At 51.5% G+C, this 22,210-nt stretch overlaps 1 protein-coding gene across 5 annotated transcripts in view; it reads right to left on the reverse strand.

The window, feature by feature from the left end:
• The window catches only part of TRAPPC9 (trafficking protein particle complex subunit 9), a 733,440-nt gene that overhangs the window by 147,756 nt on the left and 563,474 nt on the right, over positions 1 to 22,210 (reverse strand). For all 5 annotated transcript variants that reach the window (XM_054499826.2, XM_054499824.2, XM_063669112.1 and 2 more), the window contains one exon: positions 6,666 to 6,756. In XM_054499826.2, coding sequence (XP_054355801.2) covers positions 6,666 to 6,756 — 91 coding nt within the window. The remainder of the gene's footprint in view (positions 1 to 6,665; positions 6,757 to 22,210) is intronic.

The raw sequence follows: 22,210 nt of genomic DNA on the forward strand, positions 1-22,210 counted from the left end.
AATGGAAAACCCCCACATGGCTGCTTTGGGAAGAGATGACATTCAACTCAGCCGAGGTCCCTGCAGGCTTTCACTGTAATCTTGCTGCAGCCAGGGACCAACCCAGGTGTGCAGGCGGCCAGCATAGCCATGGCTCCCAAGCAAAGCAAAGATGCCAAGGGCGTCTTAAGTGGCGGAATGCAGTAGGAGTGGAAATGGATACCCTGGTGGCCACGGCAAGACCCTTGCCCCACTGGGGCTCACAGATCCAGCTGTAGCACTGGGGAGGGGGCTGGAGTCACCTTGAGCCCTGCTACCCAGTTCAGCTCCCATGCCCAATGACTTGCAAAGTCTCAAGAATGTGCTGGGGTCCCGTTTAAGGTTTAAGGACTTGATCCAACCCAGACCCCCCCTGCACTCCCCACCCTCCTCACAGGGGAAGGCTGAGTGTCCTGTGCCCCCTCGGAAGATCACCTTGGAAATCCAAGTTCCAACAGTGTCCACGTCGCGATCGAGAGTCACGTGCCCATGTGATGAATAAACATCTCAAGATCCCTAAAAAGGTTCATAGCCTTTGACCTAGCAGTAACTCTTAACTAGAAAACTTGTCTAGTCAGAAAACCGAATCAAAATGTATGCATTAACATGTTCACTGGAAACAGCAAGATATGATAATAGTGAGATAAACTGTGACACTGCAAACAGGAAAATATCATGCCCCGTTTCTGGAAATGGTTCCACACTGTAGTGCTAGGCCCTGGCCTTGGCAGGTGCCGCCAGCGACTGAAAGCGCACGGCTGAGCTGCTCGCTGCCGGGGCTCCCGCAGGGACAGACTCACCTCCTGAAGCCAGAAATGGTTTTCAGATCTTAGCATTGTTTCTTAAAAGCCATGCATTTTCTCCAGGATAAAGGGATTATATTCGCATTATTTGCCAACACGCCTCTGTGCCCACAACTGGCAACCCAAACACTATCAATTACCAAACAGAAAAAGCAAGCCTGGGGAAGAAACGACGTGGTGCTGCAGAAGGAGCCTCCTGCCCTCCCGAAGTTCCTCCGGTGGCCTCTGGCTGGAGAGACTGTCCACAGGCTCACTCCAGGAGTGGCAGCAGCTGGACTACCCCTCCCTGGGGAATTTGTTTCTTTTGCCTGATAGAATATATTAAGACAAGTTGAACTTCATTTTTATTAGTCTTCTTAGGGAATCCGAATTCCTTTAGATCCAGATGTATTTTCTGTTCAAACCTTAATAATTTAACAAAAATAGATCTGACTGCCAATTGGTTTGCTCAGCACTCATTTACAGAGCATCACATGTGATAAGCGCCCCCATCTCCCATCCACCCTTTATACCACCTGAGCTGCCTAACAACCTGCTGAAGCGGGAATTATGTCCTCCAAACTAGCAAATAGACCTGCTCTGGTCTCATGATGAAGCCACTCAGCCACATCTGGTGACTGTCCTCAGATGGCTGAAGTGCTGCGTCTCAAACCACCACCCTAACAAAGGCAAGGCCACCTTTCTTTAGTTACGAAAAAAAAGAGCTGGCCTACCAACTGCTAACCATCTCTCTATGCCATGCAAACGAGACCTCAAAACCACCTTCTCAAATTCTCCAAGAACAGAGACAGAAAAAGATGGCAGCTCTTGGGCCAATTCTGACTCGCTGAAAGCAAGAAAAACATGTAACCACCTCTTAATATGCCGTGGGCCACACTCCAGACCGTAGCCACCTCTTAATGCCGTGGGCCACACTCCAGACCGCAGCCACCTCTTAATATGCCATGGGCCACACTCCAGACCGCAGCCACCTCTTAATGCCGTGGGCCACACTCCAGACCGCAGCCACCTCTTAATGCCGTGGGCCACACTCCAGACCGCAGCCACCTCTTAATATGCCGTGGGCCACACTCCAGACCGCAGCCACCTCTTAATGCCGTGGGCCACACTCCAGACCGCAGCCACCTCTTAATGCCGTGGGCCACACTCCAGACCGCAGCCACCTCTTAATGCCGTGGGCCACACTCCAGACCGCAGCCACCTCTTAATGCCGTGGGCCACACTCCAGACCGCAGCCACCTCTTAATGCCGTGGGCCACACTCCAGACCGCAGCCACCTCTTAATGCCGTGGGCCACACTCCAGACCGCAGCCACCTCTTAATATGCCGTGGGCCACACTCCAGACCGCAGCCACCTCTTAATGCCGTGGGCCACACTCCAGACCGCAGCCACCTCTTAATATGCCGTGGGCCACACTCCAGACCGCAGCCACCTCTTAATGCCGTGGGCCACACTCCAGACCGCAGCCACCTCTTAATATGCCGTGGGCCACACTCCAGACCGCAGCCACCTCTTAATGCCGTGGGCCACACTCCAGACCGCAGCCACCTCTTAATGCCGTGGGCCACACTCCAGACCGCAGCCACCTCTTAATGCCGTGGGCCACACTCCAGACCGCAGCCACCTCTTAATGCCGTGGGCCACACTCCAGACCGCAGCCACCTCTTAATGCCGTGGGCCACACTCCAGACCGCAGCCACCTCTTAATGCCGTGGGCCACACTCCAGACCGCAGCCACCTCTTAATGCCGTGGGCCACACTCCAGACCGCAGCCACCTCTTAATGCCGTGGGCCACACTCCAGACCGCAGCCACCTCTTAATGCCGTGGGCCACACTCCAGACCGCAGGGCCTCACCCCTCTCCTTACTGTCCCCCAGACTGAAGAGCTCCTGCCTGGGCCTCCCTCTGATGGCGGCCCCCCCATGCATGGATGCCAGGAAGGGGGTCTACGCACTGCCCAGTCCCTGGGGTGGGCAAGGGGGTGGTGAGGAAGAATGCCACAGATTCAAGGAGAGCCCCTTGTGAGTTTTCACACCAGGGCTCGGGTATATGGCTCCTAGAACTGGGCTGATCTTCCAGGAATAACAGAAATATCTGCATAAGAGACTCTGTAGCTTTTAAAACAGAAGTGATTATAATAAATCATTGCTTTGCAGGCGGTAGGGATTTATGGAGTGCCAGACACATTTACAAATGTCATTTCACTTTGATTCTGAGCCTCAGAGCAACGTGTGAGGTCGCCATGGGAGAGGTCCACGCCGCCCTGAGATGGGGAAATGGAGGCTCAGGGTGCCTCCCTGACGCAGCACGTGGCAGGACCAAAACGTAAATCCAGGACCCCTGGCTCCACCAAAAGCCTCTACTACACCACAGAGGGGACTGAAGCACCACAAAGGCCTTTGCGTTCAGACAAGAGTGCAGTGAAAACCACGGCTCTTTTCTCTCACCCTGTCCCCCTACCTATTCCCCCAGAGGCTGCAGTGAAACAAGGTCAACAATGTTAATGAAATGTCACCTCTCACCCTGCACTGAGCCCGGCTGTGGGGGCCAGTATGCATCTGCGGAGGCCCGGTCCCACCACTGGCCCACGTCACCTATGGGGAAAGAGAGTCAGCACAGGGGGTAGGAGGGTGGCAAGGAGACAGGTGCGGGTCTCAGAGCAAACAATAGCGCATGGAGGCAGGGGCTGCACTGAGCACGTAACAGACATCATCTCACGTAATCCCTGGAGTAACTTACGCAGCAGGCATCATCCCATTCCATAAAGGAAGAAACTCAGGCTCAAAGAGGTGAAGTGATGTGCTGAAGGTCACATAGCTAACACATGATAGAGCTGGGATCTGAGTCCAGGGCTGCCTGATCCTGAGAGGCCATAGAACCAAATTACATTTCCAAAAGAAATCCCTGAGCCTCCCTATGAAAAAAGGGTGCTACAGATTGAATGTCTCCTCTAAAACTCACGTTGAAACTTAATCCCCAGTGTGGCAGTGTTGGGAGCTGCAGCCTTTAATTGCTGATTGGGTCGTGAGGGCTCTGCCCTCATGAATGGATTAATCCATTCAAGGATTAATGTGTTGATGGACGACTGGGTTCTCATGGGTGGGAAAATGGTGACTTTATAAGAAAAGGAAGAGAGACCTGAGCTAGCACATGAGCACACTCAGCTCCCTCGCCATGTGATGCCCAGCACCACCTGAGCACTCTGCAGAGTCCCCAGCAGCAAGAGGGCCCTCGCCAGACATAGCTCCTTGACCTGGGACTCTGCAGCCTCTACAACTGTAAGAAGTACATTTCTTTATAAATTACCCAGTTTCAGGTATTCTGCTATAAGCAACAGAAAATGAACTAGTACAAAGAGGAAGAAAATCAGGGCAAGAGATGGAAGCAGCATGTAACACAGCAGGGGGCTGAGCCTGGCCCAGAGCCTTCACACCTCCCGGCAGGCACCTCTGCCCACACAGGCGTGTGCAGCTTCCAGGCTGTTCTGTGCTGAGAGGCATCCCGGGGCCAAACCAACTTCCTAGTCCCGGCTCTAATTGTCCATTCTTCTCTCTAATTTCCCCACTATTGTAAATTTTTAAAGGATGTTCTTAGTACACCCAAGGGAGAGGGCAAAATGAACAGAAAGGACCTTTATGATCATTAAGCACTAAAGCTTTTCTTCATCTGAAATTCCCAAATTGCCCAGGCTTCTTCCAGCCGCCCCACCAGTTTTCAGGCAGGACTGGGCTGAGGTTCATCCCTCGCTGGTAGAGGCCTGGTGGCCTGTAACACAGTGCTCCCAGCTCTGTTCACTCTGGAGCCCCTGGGGCAAGTGCCAGCCTCTGAGCCTCAGTCTCCCTGTTTGTAAATGACGGAGAAAACCTCACTCATGGGACTGTGGTGGGGAGTGCATGGCAGCTCTTATGCAAAACGCCTGGGACAGGAGATGCTCAACAATCCAATCTGACGTGCTGCATCAGGGAGGCACCCTGAGCCTCCATTTCCCCATCTTAGGGCGGCATGGACCTCTCCCATGGCTACCTCACACATTGCTCTGAGGCTCAGAATCAAAGTGAAATGACATTTGTAAATGTGTCTGGCACACCATAAATCCCTCTTCTCTGTACTGTGCTTCTCCAATTCCTGAACCCTCTACCCTTAGGGCCCACCTAGAACAGTGTCAAGAGCAGTCCGTGTCCTGGGAAGGGCATCATTTCCAGACTGCAGGGACTTCTCCCCGCTCAGCCTTGTACCATCAGAACCTCTCTCCCAGGGCTCTGCTCCTGGGTGCCCCGTTGGTCACCCACCCAAACAAAGGCCCCCAAGCCATCTCAAAAACCCTTACCTGGGGCTAGGGCTGCCGACCACGAGACAGAAGGGAGGAGCCCACCTGCTGTCCACTTCCCCACCCCAAGTCACTCTGCTCTTTGCTCTTGGGCCCCTGTTCTGCCTGTGGCCCTCCCTTCGCTCATTTGCCCCATGAAAGTCCTGCATAGCCGCCTGGTGGAATCTCCTCTGGCAACAGATAAAATACAGCTAATCCCCCTGGGCCTGACCCCACCCCACGGCCAGGGGGGCCCAGATGTCTTTCCCGTCTCAGCTGTCTGAGTCCAGGGACACAGCTGACTGTGTCCAGGTCATCAGGAGATAGATAGGACATTTCCACCTAGAAAAGTGGCTGGGCTACAGGGAAGCCTCCAGAGAACCAAACTGTGAAACCCTCCGCAGAAACACCAAGCCTTCCCTTCCTGCCACTCAGGCTGGCTCAGAGAGGAGGAAGAGTCCACAGAAGGAGCCCGAGTATAAAATGGAAACCCACAGCCGCCATGATGGTGCCCACCTGGTCCCGACAGCTTTCACCTGTGAGGAGCCAGGAGGCAGCCTCTGCAGGATCAGGGGGTCTCCAGGCTGAAGGGGGCTGGTGGAGTGCAAGGAGAAAGGCTTGTTTTCTCCTCACACCACTGGAATCATTTCCATGTGTCTCTAGCCCATGAAAGGGGCAGAACAAATTTATTAATGAACTGGATCCTGGATCAAAGAGGAGCTACTCATTCACAATGACCTCTTGGGTAAAGAAGAGGAAGAAAGGGGATATATATGCTTGCAACTGACTGTCTGCAGGGGATCCAAAATAGATGAGCTGATTAAATAATTTCCAGATAATAAAGATTCTCACTTCAATAGAAATACTAAGCTTGTTTCTCAGCAAAATATTTTTGAGTTCAATGTAGAAAAGCGCAGTGCAGGGCGGAAGTTCCCAGGTACAAGAAGAAGAAGAAGTCAAATAAACTGTGCTAAGTGTCCAGTAATGGCGTTCTCTTGGGGTTGAACACAACGTTGAGTTGAGGCATTCACAAACCAAACAATTTTCCACACAGACAGCATGAAAAGCTGTCCATGCACAGTTGTGGTGAGTGGGGTGAAGACAAGGGGTTCACCACACCCTGTTCTCTTTTGCCATTCCAAGCCACTCTCAGTTCTGGAAAGAGTTGCAGAGTACACACCCCGCCAGACACAGTCAATTGCCATTTCGGAAGACAGCCCACTCTACAGCAAGTGCAAGTCAAGACGTAGGCCAAGATCCACCTGCTGCACCTGTTTCGATGGGCACTGAGTCCTTCTCATGTCTGCACTGTCACCGGAGTGCTGAACTGCCCGCCTAGGTGAACAAAGATTCCCCCACACAGAGGTGCTGGCGCAGTATGGTGAGCCCGTCTTTTTCCCTCAAGGTTTCCCGCGATGACCTTCAGCACCCACCAACATTTGGGGTGCCCAGCCACACCCCCGAAGACCTTGCTCGTGCGTTTGGAGAAAAGGAGCACATCCACCCAGAATTGATGGGCGGCTGGCGGGTACTCACCCCACTGCAGAGGCGCCAGCTGCAGGTGCTCCAGGACGAGCTGGTTCAGGAGTCCTTCCACACTCGCCTCGCCGCTGCGCTTCAGGGAGGGGTGAGCCTTGGTCAAGGAAAAGCAACTCCTGTGGAGCCCAGGGACAGAAGAACGTCTAGAAGTCTCTAGACAGAGACCCTCAGATGGGAAACCTCCTAGAGCAGATGTCTCCCCTCTTCTGAAGGGACTGTCTAACCAACCACTATGACATCATCCTGGGTATGTGGACATCAGGGGCATATAAAACAGCAAGTGCTTCTCCTCCTACCCCTCAAATCTGGTAAATTAAACTACTGTTATGTAAGAAAGGGAAATCCACTGGGATAATTTTAATCCAACAACTATTCTTGCTGGGGAAAATAAAGAGAAATGGAAGGTTATTTTTCCTTAATAAAATATGCAAACTGGTTCACTCTTCAATACAACCCATGAGTTCCTTGACACGCGTCAGTTTCATGCTGGTTTCGCGTGGGTCCTGTTATCCTTCTTGATGTAATTACACATATTATTAAGAACGGGCTCACTTAAGCAAGCTCATAATCGAGGAAGCCATAAAGTCTCTCAGCAAGTATCAGTGGATGAAGAAATTAGGTTTAAAAATGTAGAAAACAGAAATCTCCCTTGTGCTAGTATTAAACAGCCAATGTGATTCTCAAAACGGATCTGTAAACCTCTTTCCCTTTTCCTACATAATTTAAAGGCACCACATTTAAGTTGCAATAAAAGGGGAAAATTTTAGTTTCTGACATTCTCTAGTGATTGCAGAAGTGGAGAAAACACCCCACCTTCCTTCTTCCTTTCATAAATTAATTCCACTCAACAAACACATCCAGTTCATCTGAAGCACACCATGCACAACAGGTGGTGTGGCTTTGAGGATGAAGGAAGGGTGGGCCACGCACCCTGAAGTTGAGAGGTTCACATTCTGGTGAAGGCAGCAACACAGAACCTGAGAATCGCATTGGCCAACCCTGGGGACAGTCCTATGGGAACAAAGCTCCTGCAATTTGAGGTAGAATGGAGCAGAGGCTAAGCATTGCGAGAGGGAGGGAGCAGGACGAAATGGAGGCCCCTGGGTCTCTCCTGCTGGCTCGTGGGGGAGTCGGGCTCAGAGGTGCTAAGCAGAGCGGGCATATCCCCCTCATCAATGGTCCAATGCAATAGCCACAGAGGGCTGTCCAGACAAGAAGGCTGCCCAAGAGAGCCAGCCGGTCACACCACCACAGCCACCAGCAGCAGTACAGGCTAAGGTCAGCAACACGCTGGCCTGGGGGCTCGGGAACCCCTACCCACTCCTGTGTCCTATTTTGGCTTTTTTTTTTTTTTTTTGAGACAGAATCTCACTCTCACCCAGGCTGGAGTGCTGTGGCACGAGCTCGGCTCACTACAACCTCCGCCTCCCAGGCTCAAGTGATTCTCCTGCCTCAGTCTCTCGAGTAGCTGGGATTACAGGCACCCACCACCATGCCCAGCTAATTTTTGTATATTTTTAGTAGAGATGGTGCTTCACCATGTTGGCCCAGGCTGGTCTTGAACTCCTGACCTCAAGTGATCTGCCCATTTTGGCCTCCCAAAGTGTTGGGATTACAGGCGTGAGCCACGGTGCCCAGCCCTAGTTTAGCTATTTTGGACTTCTTTCAATTCTTCCCAAATACTGTGTGCTCTCTCTGAATTCCAAGCCTCCCCTCCCACACTCTGTGTGTTCTGCCTGGAAATGTCTTTCCCTGCCCTCTTCTCTTTCCTGACTTTATATCTCAACCTGACCTTGCTTCTCCTGCAGGAACCCTCCAGAAGGCATGCATGCATCCCATGACAACCTGTGCTAGACACGGTCACCTTCCTGTTACTTGGCTTCAGCCCTAGCCTGTGAGCTCCATGAAGGCAGAGACCTGGTCTTAGGGCCTAGAACAGTGTTTGGTTCACAGAAGTTGCTCAATATATATTGCCTGATGAATAAATGAAAACTAAACGAGCAAACGTCCCAGGTGGGAGTGCAGGGGCCATGCCTCATTCAGCAGCACAGCCCGTAGCCCTTCCACATGCAGCACAGTGCAGTGGCTGTGAGACTCAGCAAACCTTCCTGCACCTGACACCCAGGGGCCTGCTGATGGCTTCTGTACATTCTCAGGGTTCACTGCTCAGGGTCTTCTTGCTCCTGGCTCCAGTCCGCACATGCTGCTTGCTTCATTCCACAGCAACCCAAATGTCTAACTCATCCCATCCTCCCTCAGTAGAGAATCCGAGGGCTTGGGAGCTGTGGTTGAAGCTCTGAGGCCGGCAGAGATGCCCTGGCCCTGAGTAAACAGCTCCTGCCCTCATTGGCTCTGCTCCCTCTCTTCTCTTCCTGGAGCTTGGTGCCAAAAAGGGCAGGTTCTGGAGACTCAGCCCAACTTTGAATCCTGGCACCCCCACTAATGAGCTTTGGTTAATTTACTTAAAGTCCCTGGCCTCACTTTCTTCATCTGTAAGATGAGCATGCTAGCAGTGCTAACTTCACAGGGCCGTCATGAGGAGTGCACGGAATCATACCCCTGGCCTGTGGGTAGCATTAAGTAAGGGTCGCCTACTGTTAGCATCAGCCTCATCCCCATTCTTCTCCTCTCTCCTGTTCCTCCTCCCTCTCGGAGATGCAGAAACTTCTCTCCTTGCCCCAGCAATTCAGCCATCATTTCTGTTGCCTCAAACTCCCTTGGGGATCTTACTCTCCCACAAGCAATTTATCAAAGTGTTTCCTGCAAAGATAATTCCCTCCCTTAGAAGAATTCTCCAAACGAAATTTTCTCCATCTCATTACACACACAGCCCATGTTTGCTGAACTGATATTGTTACTGATAAATACTCTGCAATGCACTTTTAATTATCTCATTTTGCCCTGTGACAATCCTGGAAGTTCAGATTCTAGCATTCACCTCATTCATTCAATAGTTAACAGGTAGCTATCTGAGCTAGGGTTTAGGGTTAAGGAGCTGACTGTGACCCAACAGAAAGTCTTTTCAGAACATGCCGACCTCCAGCAATCACACTTCTGGGTTTATACCCAAAAGAACTGAAAGCAGGGACTCAGACAGATATTTGCAAACCCATGTTCACTGCAGTGATCCTCACAATAGCCAAAGGGTGGAAGCAGCCAACAGTCCGCCAACAGATGAATGAATCAACAAAATGTGGTCTATCCCCAAAATGGAATGTTATTCGGCCCTTAAAGAAAAGGACATTTCTGACACATGCCACAACATGGATGAACCTTGAGGACATTATGCCAAGGGGAATAAGCCAGGCACAACAGGACAAACACCTATGATTCCACCGATCTGAGGCACCTACACTGGTCAAATTCACAGAGACAGAACGGATGTGGGCAGGGTAGGGGAATGGAGACCCCCCCCGCTTCAGCCATAGTGAAAGCAGGTGGCCTAACCACTGAGCTCAACAGCCGTCCCTTCTCGAGAGCCAGTCCCCAGGCACAGACAGCCACAGATATTTTCTAACCTCACTTGGGGCCTGAATCGCCTGAACTAGGTGCTGGGTTATGAGAACAAATGTTTCCAAGAGTGCTCGGTCCCTGAGGGGACACAAGGAACGGGAGGGAGTGTTTCATGGGTGCCCAGTTTCAGTTTGGGAAGGTGAAAAAGTTCGGGAAGCAGATGGTGGTAATGGCTGCATGATAATTTGAAAATATTTAACACTCCTGAGCTGTACACTGAAGCATAGTTAAGAAGGTAAATTTTCTTAAAATGCCGACCCAGGAAGGAGGCTATAATTAGGAAGCGGAGCGACACTAAGGAAGCCCGGAGGAAGCCATAATCAGGTACAGAGAACTGAGAAATCTCGCAGGGTAGGGGCATCTGAGCAGAGGGCCACAGCAGGAGCTCGGGAAGCCCTGGACAAGGACGGCCCCCCTGCGGACCCCTCGTCCTTCCTAAGGCAACTTTGCAGGCAGCTTCCCCCAATCAAGCATGCAGCCGCCCTGTGTGTTCATTCATGTTGCGTCAGTGGCCATTTCCTCCCTCAGCAGTCAGGCTGCATCTCCGTGAGGGGTGCCCCTTCTCGGGGAGTAGGCACAGGAAACAACAGCTGGGGATCGGGGTCCTGCCTTCTTGCATCTCCCACGATGAGGATGGAGGCCGCCGCCCCAGGCCTGTTTTGAGCACCAGCAGCAGCGAGGCACCCCTCAAGGAAGCAGTGCCCTGCAGCTCCTTTATCTTTTTGCAAAAGCAAATCTGACTCTCCCTCAAGGAGCCAGCACAGGTGGAATCCAGTGGGTGCTTTGGATGTCCGGGGTGTTTGGGACCTCAGGCATGACCTGCGTGGTCCCCTCCCAAGCCCTAAGCCACAACAGGGAGGTCAGGCCCTATGGGCATCTGGCCATTCGTGATCTCCGTTCAGAGCACCCCATCAGGGCTAAGGAGGTGCCCTGCTCCAGGCCCAGGGACATCTGCAGAGGTTGAGCTTGCTCCCTACCACTGCACTCTTCTCAGGAGAAACAGCCAGGCCCAAGGGCACCATGTCCACCTGCCCAGGGCAGTCCACGGCCAGCCAAGCCCCAGACTTGTGGTGAAACCAGGTTCCCAGGCATCTCCTGGGAGGGCCTTAGGCTCTGGATATGTGGCAGGATCACAGGTAAAGAGAGGGCTGGCCTGGCTGGGCGACGAGGGGTCAAAGGCCATTGTGAGGGGCCCCTTCCTGGTCTGTTTTCTCAGCTTTCAAATAGGAGAAGGCGAAGGCTTGTCTCCCTCAGGGACTGAGCACTCCTGGAAACATTTGTTCTCATAACCCAGCACCTAGTTCAGGCGATTCAGGCCCCAAGTAAGGTTAGAAAATATCTGGCTGTCTGCGCCTGGGGACTGGCTCTCGAGAAGGGATGGCTGTTGAGCTCAGTGGTTAGGCCACCTGCTTTCACTATGGCTGAAGCGGGGGGGTCTCCATTCCCCTACCCTGCCCACAGCCAAATTCCTGAGTAAATGGCAACCCACGCGCAGCTTCCCAGAAATTTTATTTTCTTAAGAGGAGTTGCTCAGTATTAAGAACTCATTGGCTGGGAAGGTTTGTGCCTTTATGAGCAGGGCATTGCAGGATTTCATTGCCACGGATAATGAGTGAGTTGTTTTTCTTCCTTTGAACCCACAGATTTGAATATCCTCATTTTAATGCTCAAGGCACCACATTAAATTACTTGTCAAGGTGAGGAATGTGAGAGTAAGGGAATCTCATCAGCAAAGATTAAAGAACTTTTCTGAAGGAAGAGGAGGAAGCAAAGCATGTGTCTGGCACGTCGGAGAGGCCCAGAGACACCTGTCCAATGGTGAAGGGGCAGGTGCTCAGCCAGGGGTCTGCATTTCACCCTCCCTGCAGTCTTGCTGGGTGAGGGCTGGAGCTAGGATGCAATCCCAGGGCTATGTGGTTCCCACGCCTATGCTTCCCCATGCACGTGCTCATCCACTCAGGTTGGGCCCTGGGCTGGATGCAGGGCCCCGAACCCAGGTCAGCGACACATGTGGCACCCTTCTGGAGCTCCTGGTCTGGTGGCCACAGGCCAGGTGGGACTGCCTGCACCCTGCTCCCCGCTGGGGCTCCCTGAATCCATGAGTTATCATCAAACTCGGGGCTTGACAGCTTTTCAGAGGGCAGGCAAAAAATGCAGAGTCCACCATAACCCCATGGATCTGCACACTTGTAGGGGTGGGCAGACCAACAGCCAAGAGCTCCCATCTCCAGGGTGCGTGCTGCAGGCAGGGCCCACTCTAAGCAGCTTACACGTGCTCAGCGATTTAACGTTCATCATGGCATTACAAGGTAGGCATTATCTAATTTGCAGAGAAGGAAAGAGAGGCACAAAAAGGTCAAGAAACTGGCCAAGGCCACACACCACATGGCAGCCCACTCTGCCCCCAGAGGCTGCGTTCTCAGCCACTGCCAAAGGCCTCCAAGTTACAGAAACTGGGCAACAATACCAGGCCCCGAATGTCATGTTTCTGTGTGAATATGTGTGCGCACACCAGTGTGAATGGGCACATACCCATACACAGGCCGCCACGAACACATGCGCCACAGCACCCCGAGTCCCACACAAAGGCAAGGCTGCTAAGAAGCTTCAGGGCCCTGCTCCTTCCTGGCCAGGGAAATCCCCTGCACTGCTGTGCTGCTCTGGCCCCCACCCCGGTGTGGGGCCCTCCCTCCCCATGTAGTACCCAAGGGACACCACGATGGCTCATACCAGGACCCTCCCAGGAGAAGGTCAGGGTACAGGGAGGGAAGCCCCAAGGTGGCCCTGAGATCCAGCTGCCTCTCTCTGGAGAGGAGGTGAAGGAGAACCTCCTGCAGATGAACTGATGACAGTCTAGCTCTCAAGACTGTCTGCCCTCAAGAATCTCAGAGGCAGAGGTCCTAGGGCCCCACTAGGATAAAGAGACACAGGAGAAAATGTGGAGACAGAGGAAGACAAAGAACAGGCCAGAGGGTTGGCCCTGCGAGCATTACGATGATGACGCCTCCCAGTCACGGGTAACACGCACCACAGGTTTGGGACAGGCACCCACAGTTTATTTTCTTGGAAACTGTACAGTGTATTCCAAAACTGCTCAATTCCAGGGCTCCTAAGGTTGCCCCAGCCTGACCCACACCTGCTTCAAAACCACTCTGGCTTTCCTCCACTATAGAAGCACACAGCAGCTTGGGTAGTCCTCCACTATAGGAGCGCATCGAGGCACAGGCACTCCTCCACTGTGGAAGCTATACCATGGTGTGGGCATCCCTCCACTGTAGAAGCGTGTCAAGCCACAGGCACTCCTCTGCTGTAGAAGCTGCACCATCACTGGCACCCAGTCGCCTATCAGCCGGCGGAGGGGCCCTGGGTGCAGTGTTCACAGCCTCAGTCCACAACGGTACCTCCTCTGGACAGAGGGAGTTCCCAGTGCCCATTCTGCAGGTGGTCAGGAGGATGAAAAGATAGAGGGGAAGGCTTTCAACCTTACTGATGCTGCAGGCCCTGTGAGAGTTAAAGAGAAACTCACTCTGCCCTCCAAGGATTTACAAACCGAGACGTGCCGTGTTTCTCGTAGCCCTGGCGAGGGGCTCCTTCCTCTGTGCCCCACAGCCCTGGTGAGATTCCTCTCCTGTGGAGCTTCAGGGACTCCATGCTAACTGTCCATTTCCATGTCTGTTTTCATAGTGGACTTGGAGATCCACATCCTCATCACGTGCTGCAGACCTGGACGCACCCTGCTCTCTCCTTTCCAGGCTCTGTGCCCAGCTCTTCCTGGAATGTCCCTCCCCTTTTTCTACCTGGCAGACTCCTCTCTTTCAGACCCAGCACAACCGCCCTCAGGGGAGCCAACTGAGCACAGCCACATGCCCACCCTGCCCTGGCGGTCTGCACAATGCTCTTTCGAGCATGATCCAGCAACGCTGCAGTTGGCACTTGCATATCTCTTTCCCTTGAGGAACCGTGAGCACCTTTCTTTGAAGCTCTCATATCTCATGCAACTCCCAGGACCAAAAGTAGCTCCATAAACATGGATTAAATAATGTAATGAAAGCATGCATGGCAAGTCTGCATGAACGTAGGCATAAAGAAAATGATCAAAAGCTGCCCTTCACCAGCAGTGCACCCACAACTCGTTCAGCATGAGGAACAGAGTGGCTCCCTGACGATCTACCCTGGCACATCAGGAGGTAACTGATGCTGGCCCTTGGCACAAAGCCGGCACACACAGCCAGTACCGTCTAACATGTGAGGGGACCGAGCCTCAGGAAGCTCAAACAACTCGCTGGCTTTGAGTGACAGGCAGGATGCTAGCCCCATCCTGGGATGTCACTTAGCACCACGTGATGCTCACAGAGTGGAACTCCTCCCTGCCCACAGGGGCACGGGGCAGATGCAAGCCTGCTCCCAGATAACTCTGACCAGTCCTGTGGATTCTTCTGTGGCAACCGCTCGGCACCAGCATCCCTGCCCACAGCCACCCTGCATCTCCTCAATCCCTGTTACTCCATCGGCCACACCAGCCCTGCGTGCTGTGACACTGCTGGCGGGAAAACACAGCCAGTGCCCTTTATGAGAATTCTTAGAGGTTTCGGGCAATTAAATTTGATTTAGGGTAAGTTTCTAGAAGGTCTCAGGCTGACTCAGGGCAGCCCCCTGCACTTTCTACCTGTCGAGTCCCTGCACCAACAAGACCCTCACCGAGCAGTGTGCAAAGCTGTTTCCCTCCTTGCGGGGAGGCCCAGGAGTGAGCCAATGCCAACCCCCAGTGAGACCACTGGTCACTGTGCACACGACTGGGTGATCCCGGGGGGTGCTGTCCTTTCTAGGAGGGGTCAGCTCTGCTGAGTCAGTTTGCCCCAAGCCCCCACCTCACCACTGGCCTGGGCTCAGCCCCACTGCTGTGGTGCCCCGAGTGTGCCACCCCTCCTAGGAAACGCCATCCCCTGCAGAGTGTGAGGGGACTGGACCCCGGGAACTAGAGTGCCTGCAGCGGAGGGAAGTGGGGCTGCTGCTTCTCTTTCCCTTGCAGCCACCACAGAACAGAGCAACTTCCTCTTCAGTAAAAAAGACATCAGATCTCACTTCCTCCGCTCCTGACCAGACCCCTGTGAGCCATGCTGTGACTCACTCTAATCAAAGGCAGGGGAGAGTGGAAACGTGTGTGCTGTGCTGGCAAGATGAGCTCAGTTTCACTGTTTCTGGTTTCGGCGTTCAGCTGTCATCTCACGGCCCTCATGGCTCACAGGCACACGAAGTCACGCTCAGAGCAGTGACCAATTCTCAGTGAAGAAAATGCTCCCACTGGCCAATTCTCAATCTCAGAGTCGTCCAACTGGGTCCCAGAGTGGAAGGGGGAAGGGAAGACACGTTGGGACATGCCTGAGCCGTGCTGGGCACTACGGCAAGTGCTGTGCGTGTTCTCTTTAATCAGGTGGGGCCAGGACAGTTGCCACTCTCACTCAGGGAAAGACCCAGAAACCAGAGGGCTCAACCACACATGCCGGGCTACTCAGGGACAGAACGGCCACCCCCGGAGCCACTTTAACTCCAGAGGCCAGGCTCTTTCCTGCAAAACGACATCTCCAGAGGAAAAGGACCTGCTCAAGAGCCTGTCTGCCGGACTGGTAACAATATGGAAGTGGAAAAGCATCCCTGTTGACGAGGCGGGGGGTACAGAGGCATGCTCCCGCTTTGTGGTAATATTCTGCAGCAGGAAAGACGTGAGAGAACATTGTCTATGAAATAATATGAGAAGTTTCCCAAGATAGGCAGTAAGTGAAAAAAGCAAGATGCAAAATGTATACATACCTTTTGTGTAAAAAAAAAATTGGGGTAAAAAGGGTGTTTGCATGTACTTATTATTTCAGAAATAAATTTTGTGAGTTTCTACAAGAAACAAAAGTGGGAGCTCTGGGAGGTGGAGAGGGAAAAGGGCAGATGGGAATGTCTATTTTTTAGAACGATTTTGAACCATGTGCACCTACTTAAAGTAATACAAAAATTAGCATAACAAAAGTAAACAATAATGTGCCCTTGGTAACACCATGAACAAAACTAAATGCTGAGAGTTCTCTATGGGCCTGGGATGCTGGGACACAGCTGCACTTGAGTGTGGGCCTCACCCCGGTCAGAACTGAGAGGCTCTAGGGAGGCAAGTCACTGATACATTTGGGCTCAAAACACACATTTTTGTTTTCCTTTCTTTCTGCTTTCCCTCCTGATTCTCTTTGGAGTTTATTTTCACTTTCATGAAATTAAGACTTAGACTATGGCATATTACTCTCTTTAAAAAGTCTCACACCAGGCTTTGGAAGCAGACAGCAGCCCCGTGCCTGCAGAGCAGAGACCATGCCTAACAGGCCCGGCCAGGCTGAGAAGCTCTGCAGTGATTAGTCCGGGGAGCAAGTCCGCCTGTGAGTAATTACCAAGTTGCCAAATGGTGCTGGAGCTTTGGAAGCCATTCCAATAGCATATTTCTATATTAATTTGCTTTCGGACGTGAGCCATAAAATTATACAGCTGAGCTAATAAAGCTAATTACCTGCATGCATATCCGACTTCCTTTCAGCCCTGTAAGCCACCCAAACAGTCTTGCATCTCAGCCTGTGCACAAGAATGGCAAGGCTGGCTGAAGGCAGTGATTATAGCCACAGTTGTAATACTACAACATACAGTGGCAATGATGGCAGTGATGGGGGTGGCTACTATCTCTTAAATACGTGGACCCTGGCATTTGGAGCAAGAGATCAATCCATAATGATGATGAAATAGTAGTTCCTATCATTATTGCCACCACAGAGAACATTTCCAAGGTGCTTGCTGTGACGGATGCCCTGGGTAAGTGCTCAACACGCATCTTCTCACTGCAATACTCACCACTTTCAAGCTAAGACTTCAGAATATGGTGGGTATGAGATAGGTACTGTTATTTTCATTTCAAAGATTTTTCTAGAAAACTGAGGCTCATGGAAAGAAAAAGAAAGCCAATGCCGCTAGCAAGTGGCAGGGGCCAGGCTTGAACCCAGGCAGGCTGACCCCTGAGCCCACATTCTGCTCTCTGGCTTTCAGAGATTATTCGATATATTGTATTGATTCCTCACAGTAAACCTGGAAACCAGGAGCCATGAGTCCCACTGGACAAAGATCCTGCTGTCCACGGGGCCAGGTTGTGCCAGGGCCCTGCAGTTGGCCAGCGGTTGGGTCAGTGTCCACACCAAGCCTGGCCAGTGTTTTTCCAGCCCAGAGGGAAGCCCAGCACAGAGCTCTCCGTGGTGCTGAAGTAGCTGCCTCCCCTCAAGGCTCTTGCTAGCCACTTCGGGATGAAGTTTCCAAATCGTCAACAGGTTTTTACCCTCACCATTCTGCCCCTGCCTCTCAGGAGACAGAGGTGAACACATTGGCAGCAGAACTGTGAAATCACTGCTGGGGCCAACCCAGGCTTCACAGAAGTCCCCTAGCCCATGCCCACCGTTTAATGACTGACATCCCTGTGTGCCTGAGCCCTAAGAAGACCCACGTCCCAGCCCAGCTCATGTTCTCATATCTGGAGCTGCCCACAGGCAGTTTCTAACACCCTTGCAAGGAAATACAAATTCCTCTCACAGTGTCCTCCAAGCTTGCCACTTTCTGCCTCAGAGACACGTCTGAGTTACTTGGAGTCCATTACAGTTTGTTCACATGCCCTGCTGGTCAAACACCTGTGGAGGCAGTGAGCCGTGAGGTCTAGGGGCTGGGGCTAGTCCTGCTCAGTTTAACCCTTGTCTGCCATCCCTGCTCAAACCAGCAAGATGAATGAGGAGGCAGCCCCACCTTCCCAACTGCTTAGCTTCTTGGCCTTCCCATGGGAAAATATTATTTCAAAGAACAGAAAACATGCAATCCAATCCACTAAAGAAAGAATTCAGAGGACCGTTTGTGGTTCCAAGCCCTGGGAGAGGACGGGACAGTGCCCCAGTCACTACCACATGGTAGAGGCTCCATAAATGCCTGCTGCTTTTCACTGAGCACGTGTGATGTGTCAGTTACCTACAGATCATCCCACTTAGTCCTCACAACAACTTCAGGTTTAGGAAGCCTCCTTGAGGATGTTAGGTAATGCTCCCAAAGCCACACAGCCAGAAAGGGGTAGATTCAAACTCACCCCAGTGGGGATTCAAATTCGGGGTCTGCTGCTCCAAGAGCAGTGCCCCCTTCCCTGTCTAGACTCCTCCCATGAATCCGTGTTTCCAGCGTAACCAGCCTGAAGTCCACAGTGTGCCAGAGTGACGGGGTCAAGAGCTCACCTTCAAAGTAGCACTAAAGACACAGAGACTTTTGGGTGCTGTGGAACGTTAGAGGCACTTGTGTTGCCCCTTGAAGAGGGTGAGAGCCCCTTGGACTCGGAAAGCCTTTTTCTCCTGTGAGGTCACACGTGAAGTTTTCTGGGGGACGACATAAGGCAGTGGAACACAGATGTGCTCTGCGTTATAGGCTTAGGCCAATAACGGTGTCAGCCCGTCCCCTGCCAGTCAGATGGTGATGCATAACTCCAGGAGTAAGTGGCATATGCAAGTGGGGCTCCTCCTAGAAGAGGGGCAAGGGGCGGCTACTTGCGCAGGAAGAGCAGCCCCAAATCTGGCAGGCAGGGAGCCCCGGCACAGCACTTGGCAGCTGCCCCTTGGCTCTGGGCCCCGTGCCTCACTTCCACGGTAGCACCAGCCACCCTGGGCTCCAGATACTTGTGGCCATGACTGATTTCCCAAACTAGACCCCGGTAAGCACCCTGAGGACAAGGGGCAGGTTTACTGTCTCCGAGTCCCTAATTCATTTCCACAGAGTTGGTCAGAAGTACAAGTCAACTGAATGAATGATTTTTTTCCAGGGATGATGCAGAAGGAACCTGATGGTAGCTTTCAGTTACCACCTATGCAAGGCCACAGTTTATCAGCAAATGTCTACCCACACAAGCTTGTGTCCGGGAAGATTTACTGAGCACCTACTCTCTACCTGGCACTGGAGGAAGCCACGCTTCCTCGGAGCAGTGGCCTTATGTGTGTGTTCAGCCCAAAAAGATTACACAGCACACTCAACTCAGAGCCACATTCGAGCTTCATGCCCATCACATGCAAGATGCAGAGGATGTGGCTCTTCTGTGAAGGGGAAACTGAGGTTTACAAAAGTTGCATATGTCATACCCCGCTCTCTCCGACAGTATCAGATCTCAATGCCTTCCGTGAGTTTAAAAATCTGGCTTGAAGAGAAAAAAATACACATTGAAAAAAACAGAAACAGGCTGGGTGCAGTGGCTCACGCGTGTAATCCCAGCACTTTGGGAGGCTGAGGTGGGCGGATCACCTGAGGTCAGGAGTTCAAGATCAGCCCAGCCAACATGGTGAAACCCCGTCTCCACTAAAAATACAAAAATTAGCCAGGCATGGTGGTGGGTGCCTGTCATCCCAGCCACTTGGGAGGCTGGGGCAGAAAAATTGCTTGAACCCAGGAGCCAGAGTCTGCAGTGAGCCGAGATCGCACCATTGCACTCCAGCCTGGGAAACAAGAACAAAACTCCGTCTCAAAAAAAAAAAAAAAATTTAAAAAAACAGAAACAAACAAAAAAGGATATTTAGTTGACCCTTGAACAGCATGGGGTCAGGGGTGCCTACCGCCTACACAGTCGAAAATCCACATGTAATTTTTGACTCCACCAAAACTTAACCACTAATAGCCTACTGCTGACCCGAAGTCTTACAGATAACATAAACGGTAAATTAACATGTATTTTGCATGTTATATGTATTACATACTATATTATTACAATAAAGTAAGCTAGAGAAAAGAAAATATTAAGAAAATCATGAGGAAGAGAGGATACATTTCCTATTCATGAAGTGAAAGTGGACCCATCCTTTGTCCTTATCTTCACGTTGCGTAGGCGGAAGAGGAGGAAGAGGAGGCACTGGTCTTGCTGTCTCAGGGGTGGCAGAGGTGAAAGAAAATCTACATTTAAGTAGACCCACGTAGTTCACACCTGTGTTGTTCAAGGGTCAACTGTGCCCTGAGCTATACTGGATACTCCCCATAACTACCCCAGAGAGAGAGGCCCCGTCCTATCTTCCTTCTCTGCAAACTGCATGGTTCAGAGCAGGGTCACTGCTCTGGTTTTCCACTGTAACCCTTTAGAGCAGAAATGAGTTTCACAAGTCAGGTAACCTACACACCAGCAAGAATCCTGTCCCTAGTTGGCCTCCTTCATTCCAACTCGACACCCTTTAAAGGCCTCACCAAGGGCTGAGGGCAGGAGGCTCGGAGAGAAAGCAGAGACAGACCTGTACTGCCCTATATGTATATTTGGAGACTCTTGTGCCTAATTTCCAAAGGCAGGGAGCACAACCCCACAGAACCAAATGTGTTCTAGACGTATAAGGCCAGGCCAGGAGCAGGTGGAAAGGAAGACTTCATTCCACCATTTGACCAGAGCCGTCCGTCCTCCTCACGGTGAGGGTGATCCCGTCACTCGCTGGGTCAAAACCCTTCAGGGCGACCCACTGCTTTTAGGACAAAGTCCCAACACCCCAGCACAATCCACAAGCTCCCTCACAGCTTGCTTTTCCTGTTGCCCTTTTCCCTTTTAGAACCCGAGCCCGTGTGCGTGTGAGCCTGGGTCCTCGCTTCCAGAGACGGCGCTGTTTGCTGTCTTTGCTCTGCTTTCCCTCTGCCTGGAGCACCCTTAGCCTTGTCATTCTGGTGAACACCCCCATCTTCTAGAGCTCAAACATTGCCTTATCTGGGATGTCTCTACCCTGGAAACCAACCCTTCTGTCCTCCCTGGCTGCCACCACTGCACCCTGCAGAGCTCACATCCTGTCCTTGCTGTGTTAGGTGCTGGGGATTCAGAGATCAAGGTGGGGGCCTCCCTATGTTAAAAAAGCCCAGCCTCCTGGGCAAGGATTATATCCTACTTATTATCAGTAGTCATTCTTCCTTATTTATCACATTTAATTATTTAATCAATATTTGTACAGAGCCTTTTTGTTTACAAATGTTTTCATGCGTGCCATCTCAGTTAATCTCCATGTCTTGGGAACTATGAGTGTTCACTTCCAAATCTTTGAAAAATACAGCCAGATGCAAAGCAAATGCACAAGGTTAATAAAACACCTTCCCTGTCATTTTCTGCGAGGCCATTAGCAGTAAAATATTTGGTAATGTACCAGAGTCAAAGACCATTTGAAACCATGGGGCAGCTTTGAGATCCGTCTATATTTATGTGACTGAAGTCTACCATGACCCGGTTTGGCATTTTAGGAAAAAATGATTGCTTGGTTCACTCTGCCCCTGGGGAATGTGAAGCCAGATGGGAATCTGTAAGGTTCTCTTTGGAACCTGTAGACCTGAGGTGTGTGAGCCTCATCTCTCAAATAAATAAATAAATAAATAAATAAATAAATAAAAATAAATAATAAAATAAAAGTAAGTGCTATGCTCAGAACATCTGGTTAGTATCCAAAGTCTACAGAGCAAAAGCTTGAACTCTGTCATGGAGAATCTGACGTGAAGGTTTTCACACTGGATTTGGGTTGAGCATCATGAAGTGGGTGCTCTGGGGTGGGGGTGCCTTCAGTTGGGTCATCTCTCCCTGCTGGAAAATAGGCTGTTTGCATCCCACGCACAAGCTCTGGAGTGAATGACTACAGGTGCAGGGGCTCAGCCTAGCCCCACTTCAGATCAAATAAATTAGCAAATTGTCATAAATAGAAATTACACTAATGGAAAGACTGCTTTAAATGATTAATGAGCCTCTTTGCCATGACTTTGTTTTCTAATTTGCATCATGAACTTTCAGAATGCTGATGCTCTTGCCGCTCTCATTTCAGTAAGTGCCCCAGCATCTCAGCTGAGCTCCCTGGTGTCAGAGACCCAACTGGACAGAAGATGTCACACAGTGGGATGTGCTGCCAAGGGGAGAGGTCTGCAACTGGCTCACTGCTGCAAATCTTGCTTGGGTGAGAATATTCCAGAGTCCCACAATGGAGAGATGGGTGAAATGGACA

The sequence above is a fragment of the Pongo pygmaeus genome, chromosome 7, assembly GCF_028885625.2.
Source record: "Pongo pygmaeus isolate AG05252 chromosome 7, NHGRI_mPonPyg2-v2.0_pri, whole genome shotgun sequence".
In the NCBI taxonomy this organism is placed as follows: Eukaryota; Metazoa; Chordata; class Mammalia; order Primates; family Hominidae; genus Pongo; species Pongo pygmaeus.